The 9,642-nt window shown below is 48.7% G+C and overlaps 1 protein-coding gene and 1 pseudogene across 1 annotated transcript; one reads left to right on the top strand and one right to left on the bottom strand.

Moving 5' to 3' along the window:
- Positions 1-1,724: 1,724 nt before the first annotated feature.
- Positions 1,725-4,237, top strand: LOC100979754 (cofilin-1-like; annotated as a pseudogene).
- A 117-nt stretch (positions 4,238-4,354) lies between these two features.
- Positions 4,355-8,383, bottom strand: MAP1LC3C (microtubule associated protein 1 light chain 3 gamma). Its single transcript, XM_003824533.7, has 4 exons — positions 8,116-8,383; positions 7,941-7,996; positions 7,679-7,785; positions 4,355-5,549 (listed from the first exon to the last, which is right to left on the bottom strand). Exons 1-4 carry the CDS (start codon positions 8,171-8,173, stop codon positions 5,327-5,329), a joined length of 444 nt encoding a protein of 147 aa, XP_003824581.2. The 5' UTR covers positions 8,174-8,383; the 3' UTR covers positions 4,355-5,326.
- Between the last annotated feature and the right edge of the window lie 1,259 nt (positions 8,384-9,642).

Here is a 9,642-nt window from a genome sequence, read left to right as displayed (position 1 = left end):
AATACTCATTGAACCAGGCTAAGCAGTAAGAGTACGTCTGGAGAAGGAACCTAGGAGTCAGGGTTTTTAGTTGGCATATGGCACAGATGACTTGAAGGACATATTAGAGGAACTGACTACAGCAGACAAGCCAGGGAGGGCAAGGACAGCCACAGGCAGGAGAGAGGGTGAGCAGCCACCTGGGAGTGGGGAAAGCAGCCCAGAGGAGGAAACAGCAGGCCCCGGAGGGAGTAAGCCCAGGAGATCTGCCAGGCCCAGCACTTTTGAGGGACTTCAGGGAGCTCACATCTTCTCTGAGTTCCAGCTTCTTGAACAAATGCTCTCTCTCAGCGGGGCACGGTGGCTTATGCCTATAATCCCAGCACTCTGGGAGGCTGAGACGGGTGAATCCCTTGAAGCCAGGAGTTCAAGACCAGCCTGGACAACATGGTTAAACCCCATCTCTAGTAAAAATACAAAAATCAGCCAGGTGTGGTGGTACACATCTGTAATTCCAGCTACTCGGGAGGTTGAGGCATGAGAAGAGCTTGAACCTGGGAGGTAGAGGTTGCAGTGAGCCAAGATTATGCCACTGCACTCCAGCCTGGTTGACAGAGCAAGACTCTGCCTCAATAAAAACAAAACAAAACAAAACAAAAAAAAACTCTCTCTCTCCCATTAGAATGCTTCCTCTTTCCATCATTTGTCTTTTATACAAGTCCAAATACCTTAACAAAATTTACAGGGCCCCGAAGACCTGCCTAGCTCTTTCTCCCTGTCACTGGCTGCAGCCACCCTGGAATCCTGCTTGTAAAACTCTTAGACAGTAGGACCCTTTTCTCAATCATGCCTTCCTCTGCCTGGTGTGTTCCGTCTCCACCACTGGCTCCGTTCCATCATTCTGGCCCAAGTGAAAATTCTTCTCCCTCTGATCACCTGGAAAATGCATTCCATCTGCCAATCACTGAGTTTCTTCTTCTTTTTTATTGTACTTATAAATATCTGAGTGCTATCTTCCTTCCCCTGCTAGCATTAAACTGGGCTCCATGAGGGCCAGGACCTTGTCTACCTTGTTCAATAAGGTATTTTCAGGACCCAAAATAGTGCTAGTAGATAGTCAGTAAATGCTCAATAAATGTTTGCTGAAAATCAATAAAACTCCTTCCTAGATAAACTCTCATCCACACTTCAAAACCCAGTTCACAAACCCAGGAATTTGAGGCTGCAGTATCTCCTGTGACCATACTCTCCAAGCACTTGTTCTTGTTGCACTGTTGATGAATGAAACACCCTATGTTTTGTTTTTGAGACAGGGTCTCATTTTGTCACCCAGGCTGGAGCGCAGTGGCGAGATCTCAGTTTACCGCAACCTCTGTCTCTTAGGCTCAAGCGATCCTCCTGCCTCAGCCATGTAGCTGGAACTACAGGTGTGCACACCACCATCCAGCTAATGTTTGTATTTTTTGTAGAAACGGGGTTTTGCCATGTTGCTCAGGCTGGTCTCAAACTCCTGAGCTCAAGCAATCCACCTGCCTTGGCCTCCCAAAATACTGGGATTACAGGTGTGAGTGACAACGCCCGGCCTTGAAATACCCTATTGTTAATGCATTCATGGAGCTCCACTGTACCTCCTGTCCCCTCTGTAGGTTGTGTTAGTGTCACTCAACACTGTAGCTCAAGGATCCCGTCCTTGTCAAGTAAAGTCACTTCAACTTAGGTAGGGAGCCCAGCAGAAAGCTAGCAGCATGGCTTGTAAATGTGGCTCCCCAACCTCAAGTCCTGATGAGACTATGTTATGTGAAAATGGAAAATATTCTTGGTCTTTCTGGGCCTCAGTTTCCTTATCTGTAAAATGACAGTAATAGAATCCAGGGTCGCTAGTTTGTTGGGCAAGCACTGTGAAAACGTATCCACTTGTGACCTGCTGCACCTTAACTTCTTGTTTCCAAAAGTACCAGGAAGAAGCTCAGCCCCAGGAAAACACAAAAACCAGTTGGATCCAGAGATGCCTGAGTTGGAGCTGAACTTTGGAGAACTCTCTTCATTACCACACTAAAAATCCCCTCCCTGGCCTGTGCGGTGACTCATGCCTGTAATCCTAGCACTTTAGGAGGCTAAGATGGGCGGATCACTTGAGCCTAGGAGTTTGAGACCAGCCTGGGTAACATAGCGAGACTCCGTATCAACAAAAAATTAAAAAAATTGACTGGGCATGGTGGTGCACACCTCCATAGTCCCAGCTACTCTGGAGGCTGAGGCAGGAGAATCGCTTGAGCCGGGAGGTGGAGGTTGCAGTGAGCCGAGATTGCACTACTGCACTCCAGCCTGGGAGACAGAGTGAGACCCTATCTCAAAAACAAACAAAAAAAAGGTTCAGTCATCTCTGATGGTGTCATCAAGGTGTTCAACGACAAGAAGGTTTGTTAAGTCTTTGACGCCAGAGAAGGTGAAGAGGCACAGAAGACGGTGCCCTTCTGCCTGAGTGAGGACAAGAACATCATCCTGGGGGAAGGCAATGAGATCCTGGTGGGTGACGTGGGCCAGACCATCCATGACCCCTACACCGCCTTTGTCAAGATGCTGCCAGATAAGAACTGCCGCTATGCCCTCTATGACACAATCTATGAGACCAAGGAGAGCAAGAAGGAGGACCTGGTGTTTATCTTCTGGGCCACTGAATGGGCACCCCTTACGAGCAAAATGATCTATGCCAGCTCCAAAAATGCCATCAAGAAGAAGCTGACAGGGATCAAGCAAGAATTACAAGCAAACTGCTACGAGGAGGTCAAGGACCGCTGCACCCTGGCAGAGAAGGTGGGGGGCAGTGCCTTCATCCCCCTGGAGGGCAAGCCTTTGTGAGCCCTTTCTGGCTCCCTGCCTGGAGCATCTGGCAGCCCCACCTCTGCCCTCAGGGGTTGCAGGCTGCCCCCTTCCTACCAGACCGGAGGGGCTGGAGGGACCCCAGTAGGGGGAGGGCAATCCCTTCAGCCCAGTTGCCAAACAGACCTCCCACCGTGGATTTTCCTTCTCCCTCCATCCCTGACGGTTCTGGCCTTCCCAAACTGCTTTGGATCTTCTGATTCCTCTTGGGTTGAAGCAGATCAAGTTCCCCCCAGGCACCCCAGTTGTGAGGGAGACTGTATTTTTTTTAACAACACCCCCACTCCCCACCTGTTCCTTCCCCTTCCCATGCTGCCAACTATTTTTTTTTTTTTTTTTTTGAGACAGAGTCTCACTCTGTTGCCCAGGCTGGAGTGCAGTGACGTGATCACAGCTCACTGCAAGCTCCACCTCCTGGGTTCAAGCAATTTTCCTGCTTCAGCCTCCCCAGTAGCTGGGACTACAGGTGTGCACTGTCATGCCCGGCTAATTTTTTGTATTTAAGTAGAGATGGGGTTTCACCGTGTTTCCCAGGCTGGTCTTGAACTCCTGAGTTCAGGCAATCTGCCCACCTCAGCCTCCCAAAGCGCTAGGATTACAGGGATGAGCCACTGCGCCCGGCCCCATGCTGCCAACTTCTAACCACAATAGTGACTCTGTGCTTGTCTAGTTCTGTGTTTAAATGGAATGTTGTGAAGATGACCCCTCCCTGTGCCGGCAGGTTCCTCTTCCTTTTCCCCTGGTCACAGCCACTCATGGAAGCAGGACCAGTAAGAAACCTACGATTAAAAAAAAAAAAAAAAAAAAAACCCGGGTGCAGTGGCTCATGCCTGTAATCCTAGCACTTTGGGAGGCCGAGGTGGGCAGATCACCCGAGGTCAGGAGTTCGAGACCAGCCTGACCAACATGGAGAAACTCTACTAAAAATACAAAAACTCTACAAAAAATACAAAATTAGCTGGGCGTGGTGGTGCATGCCTGTAATCCCAGCTACTGGGGAAACTGAGGCAGGAGAATTGCTTGAAGCCAGGAGGCGGAGGTTGCAGTGAGCTGAGATAGCACCACTGCACTGCAGCCTGGGTGACAGAGCGAGATTCTGTCTCAAAAAAAAAAAAAAAAAAGATAATAATAGAAAGCTCATTAATGGGGGAAAAAAAATCCCCTCCTAGGGAGAAGCTTATTCACCATTTTATACCCATGCAACATATGTGGAAGCATGGCCGGTGACTGCGCCTGTACTCCTTGACTCCACCTCTGCCCAATAAATGCCCTGCATTCACTTTTGTTCAGGGAGGCACTGCTTTGGGAAGTATCCCCAGTGTCCTCCTTACTTGTTAGAATTAATAAAATCCCCTTTTTAAATCCTCCTTGGGAGTAGTCATTGGACCGTCACCCACCAAGCGATCAAACCCACTGTGTCCCATTGTGTGGGTTAACTGTAACAGTAGTTAGCCATAGAGAGTTGTGATAAGAAGCCAAATAATAAAGCTCCTTTAAAATAAAGAATATTTATTTTAGAATACAGCTTGGCACATAGTAAACATGCACATGGTTTAAATGACTTCATGTTGAGAAGTTACAGCTTTGGCATAAATATATATGGTATAGAAAGACAAAAAGAGAATTACAGAAAATAACCAAATAGAGTGAATGCTGGGGAAATCGAATAATCTCTCTAATGACACAGATAAGAGCACCTCCAGATGGGCTTACCATTGTTCATGCTGGCTTCACTGGGTTCCACAGAGACAGCCTACAGGCCAGAGATTCTCTAGTACCGAGCCCTAGATGGGACACCTGCCCACATGCAGGGAGTGAAACCCACTCCTCAATGGCCCTCCCACATATACCACAGAAGACACTTAAAATATTATCTCTAGCTCATTACACAAAACCATCACACAAGCCAACCATTTCTTATTTAGAATACGGTTATATGGCTGGATGCAGTGGCTCACGCCTGTAATCCCAGCACTTTGGGAGGTCGAGGTGGGTGGATCACCTGAGGTCAGGAGTTCGAGACCAGCCTGGCCAACATGGTGAAACCCCGTCTCTACTAAAAATACAAAAATTAGCCTGGTGTGGTGGCATGTGCTTGTAATACCAGCCACTCGGGGGGTGGAGGCAGAAGAATCACTTGAACCCGGGAGGCGGAGGTTGCAGTGAGCCAAGATCACGCCACTGTGCTCCAGCCTAGGCAATAGAGCAAGACCCTGTCTCAAAAAAAAAAAAAAAAAGATAATTATATAACTTTCAAGAGCAGCCCACATTTTTCTTAGAAGGACACAAGAGCACGGAGCACAAAAAGTAAACTAGGAAGAGCCACCACTCTGCTGCCACCGGTTGGAGCTGATCACCCCAGGCATCCCTGCTTCTCAGACTCCTCCACTGTATACACAGGAGAAAACCAATCCCTTCTGCCAGCATCTGACACGTCTGTCAGAGCACACATCCTTCCCGACATGGGCTAGAGAGGATTGCAGGGTCTGTCCTCAAGGCTGCTCCCATCCCTGGGGGCTGCTGACTCCAGGCAGCCAAACGTCTCCTGGGAGGCGTAGGTCATGTACACGAAGCCATCCTCATCCTTGTAGTCTCTGTAGATCTCTGCCATGGTTGCGCTCATGCTGACCAGGCTCTTGTTGTTCACCAGCAAGTAAAAGGCTTCCGTGGCTCTCAGGACCATGCGGCTCCTGGGATGGGCAGGAGGGTGGTGAGGGTGTGGCCTGTGAGACAGCCCAGGGATCTGCAGCCTCATGACACTCAAGAAGACTGAATTGCTCCCTTCTTCTTCCCTGAGATTTAGGAACTACAAGGCTTCCCAGTTGGGTCAAAAGGGTGAGGCCATTCCATGGATGAAATATGACAACACAAACAGGATGAGGAAACATGACAACACAAAAATGCTAAGCAAATAACTTCTATTTGTTATGAAATTAAAGCTATTGGGCTGGGTGCAGTGGCTCACACCTCTAATCCCAGCACTTTGGGAAGCCAAGGCAGGCAGCTCACGAGGTCAAGAGATCGAGGCCATCCTGGCCAACATGGTGAAACCTGGTCTCTACTAAAAATACAAAAATTAGCTGGGTGTGGTGGCGTGAACCTGTAGTCCCAGCTACTCGGGAGGCTGAGGCAGGAGAACCGGGAGGCGGAGGTTGCAGTGAGCCGAAATTGCGCCACTGCACTCCAGCCTGGTGACAGAGCAAGACTGCATCTCAAAAAAAAAAAAAAAAAAAAAAAAAAGAAAAAAAAGAAAAGAAAAGAAATTAAAGCTATTTCCCTAGAAGTACAAAGGTGATGCACAGTCTCGCTGATATTTCACTTTTTTTTTTTTATTCCCCTGCCTCAGCCTCCCAAGTAGCTGGGATGACAGGCACGCAACACCACACCTGGGTAATTTTTGTATTTTTAGTAGAGACGGGGTTTCGCCATGTTGGCCAGGCTGGTCTTGAACTCCTGACCTCAGGTAATCTGCCCTGCCTTGGCTTCCCAAAGTGCTGGGATTACAGTGTGAGCCACTGCGCCTGGCCCTAATCCTAACTTTCATTCTCCCTTGGCCATCTTCCATTCACACTGAACTAACTTTAACATGTAAGTTTGCCTAGAGAGAGGAAATCAGAATGCTCTTAACTCAGTAAAACAAAATAAAAAGAGGCCTGGGCAACATCGTGAGACCCCCGTCTCTACAGAACATTTTTAAAATTAGCCGGGCACGGTGGTGCTTTCCTGTAGTCCCAGCTACTCAGGAGGCTGAGATGGGAGGATCGCCTGAGCCCAGAAAGCCAAGGCTGAAGTGAACTAGGATCACACCACTGCACTCCAGCCTAGGCGACAGAGCTAAATAAAGCAAAATAAAAAGACACTCATTCATCGTGTGTTCTCAAAAAAACAGGCTGCAACAGCGATGCAGCTTCCAAGCACTTTTCAACCCTGTTGAAAACTTACTCATCGGGTGTATTTACTTTACTCCCAAATCATTTTTTACTGAATCCATGTGTCAAGTGATGTCCTTTATGCTTTAAGAATAGCTGCCTGTTCTTTGCTGTACCTCTGGCTTAACCAAGGGAGGAGTGTGTTTGGGGGATGCTTTTCTCTCTCAGTGTTCTGAGCAGGGAACGTTTCCTTTGGGGAGAAGTCCCCACCCCTAGGCACACATACACTTGGAAAAGGTGCTGGTCTCTGCAACGGACGCGCAGACTCGGTTTCACACAAGATCTGAAAGAAAGGATCTCCCGGACTAGCTTGAGAGCCAAGACTAACTACTTTAGGAAATTCTTAGAAATGTTGGCAGGTCTTTTTTGTTGTTGTCGTTGTCTGAGGGATTCTCCTTACCTGTTTAAAATAGAGTAATTCTTTATTTTTGAGACAGAGTTTCACTCTTGTTGCCCAGGCTGGAGTGCAGTGGAGCAATCTCGGCTCACTGTAACCTCCGCCTCCCAGGTTCAAGCGATTCTCCTGCCTCAGCCTCCCAAATAGCTAGGATTGCAGGCACCCGCCACCACGCCTAGCTAATTTTTGTATTTTTAGTAGAGACAGGGTTTCACCACGTTGGCCAGGCTGGTCTCAAACTCCTGACCTCTGCGATCCACCTGCCTCAGCCTCCCAAAGTGCTGGGATTACTGCGCCCGGGTTTAAAATAGAGTAATTCTAAGAGCATCTTTTCAGGGTACTAGTGAATCTAAAAGATGACTTCAAAAAAATCTCTTTCCTCTCTTCCCCTGACGTGCCCCCATCCCCAAAATAAAACTGCCAAACGAAGAAAGCCGAACAGCCCCGGCGCACCCAGCGCACCTTCCTCCCGGGCATGCTCTGCGCCACCTACCGGATGATGCTGAGGAACTGGGTCATGGTCAGCTCCTGCGGGACCAGGAACTTGGTTTTATCCAGCAGGGGCAGGAACGTCTCCCTGGGGTAGCGCTCCACTACCACCTGTCAAGAGTGTCAATCCTTAAGAATGTGACTCAGCGTGAGTATCAGGAACTTGGAACAGACAGAGGGAAGCTGTTGGCTGCTCTTGGTTTTTCAGAGAACAGGATCGGAACCCCACCCCCACGCCCCCCAGCGGAAGTCCAGTGGTGTCTTACCGGGATTTTGTTGGGGAACTTTGCCCGGATTCCAGCAACTTCCTCTTGTCTGATTGCTGTGAATATTTCAAGCACAAGAGAAGAAGCAAAGATCAAGAGAAGAAGCAAAGATCAAGAGAAGGCCAGATCTGCTCCTCTCTTTAGATAACCCAGAAAGCTACCCCAAGAAATTTACCCAAGCTTTTCCTCTGCTTGAAAGGTCTGACGCTTGGGATTTTCTGTGGAGGCGGCATTGCACTCAGCAGCTGTGTCTGTTTTAAAAAAGAAAAAAAACTGTCCCGCAACCAGGAACCTAACTCATTCCTCCAGCTGCTTCCAAACTGCCTGCAGGAGCCTGAAGGAGGCCCTTATGTAGGGCTGAGTGACATCAGGCCTCTCCTCTCCCTCCCCTCTCCCCACTCCCCCTCCCTGGGCAGCAGGAGGTCAGTTCTGATGGAAATGGAATCGCCACCTGCTTGCTGGTCAGAGAAAGCCACTTTGTTCATGACCAGTTCAAGATGTTTCTTTGCAAAAGAAATTAGGGTTTGTAATAAAATCATTGGCTGGGCAGCGGACTGTGGAGAGGTAAAACTGCCTTGTGCTGGGATGTTTTTGTCCTTCAGTAGCAAGGGGGGGGTCCAAGCTGGATCCACCTCAGCCTGAAGTGTGCTGTGTAGTTCTCACAACGGTCCATGCCCTTTATCACAGAAGGAAACCTGTACTAAGAAAGGTGAAGTGATTTGCTCGAGGGCACACAGCTAGTAAGAGAAGCGGTATGGATTAAAACCTAGAGCTGTACACTGGGTGCAGTGGCCCACGCCTGTAATCCCAGCACTTGGGAGGCCAAGGCGGGTGGATCACCTGGCCAACATGCTGAAACCCCATCTCTACTAAAAACACAAAAATTAGCCGGAGGTGGTGGCGGGCACCTGTAATCCCAGCTACTCAGGAGGCTGAGGCAAGAGAATCGCTTGAACCCAGGAGGCGGAGGTTGTAGTGAGCTCAGGTCACCCCATTGCACTCCAACCTCGGCAACAAGAGCGAAACTTCATCTCAAAACAAAAAAACAAAAAAAACCCAGAGTTGTTACAAGGAAGTCCAAGTACTACACTCCAGTATATTCTGTCACTTAGTTTTCTCTGGGATAAAAGAAGGAAGGAAGGACAATTGTCCCCAAGATCTCGCTTTTAGAGTTAAGAAACTGGGCCTCTGGTCATACATAGGGGAAACCAAACTCCATTTCTCCTATATTCTCACAACACAGATCACTTTTGACACTAGATGTGTGTGTGTGTGTGGTTCCCCATACACCGAGCAATCAGTTCTACAGTGGACACCAGCTAGGTGTCCTCCAATCCAACTCTGACACTGTCTACCTGGAGACAGCATCAGATCGGGCTGAAGGCTCTGTCCCACAAGACTGTCCCCCACTTTCAATGCCGATTGCAAGCCCCAAGTTGTGTTTGTTGTTTTTTTGCTTGTTTGAAACAGAGTCTTGCTCTGTTGCCCAGGCTGGAATGTAGTGGCACGATCTCAGCTCACTGCAATCTCTGCCTCCTGAGTTCAAGCGATTTCTCCTGAGTAGCTGAGATTACAGGCACATGACACCACGCCTGGCTAATTTGTGTGTTTTTAGTAGAGAAGGGGTTTCGCCATGTTGGCTAGGCTGGTCTGAAACTCCTGTCCTTGTGATCCTCCTGCCTTGGCCTCCCAAAGAGCTGGG

This window comes from Pan paniscus, chromosome 1 (assembly GCF_029289425.2).
Source record: "Pan paniscus chromosome 1, NHGRI_mPanPan1-v2.0_pri, whole genome shotgun sequence".
NCBI lineage: Eukaryota > Metazoa > Chordata > Mammalia > Primates > Hominidae > Pan > Pan paniscus.
This window is presented reverse-complemented; position numbering and strand designations above follow the sequence as displayed.

Coding starts and splice junctions, on each gene's coding strand:
- MAP1LC3C (XM_003824533.7), bottom strand. CDS start 8,173: ATGCCGCCTCCACAGAAAATCCCAAGCGTCAGACCTTTCAAGCAGAGG. Junction 7,786..7,940: donor AGTTCCCCAACAAAATCCCG/GTAAGACACCAC, acceptor CACTCTTGACAG/GTGGTAGTGGAGCGCTACCC. Junction 5,550..7,678: donor CAGTTCCTCAGCATCATCCG/GTAGGTGGCGCA, acceptor TGCCCATCCCAG/GAGCCGCATGGTCCTGAGAG.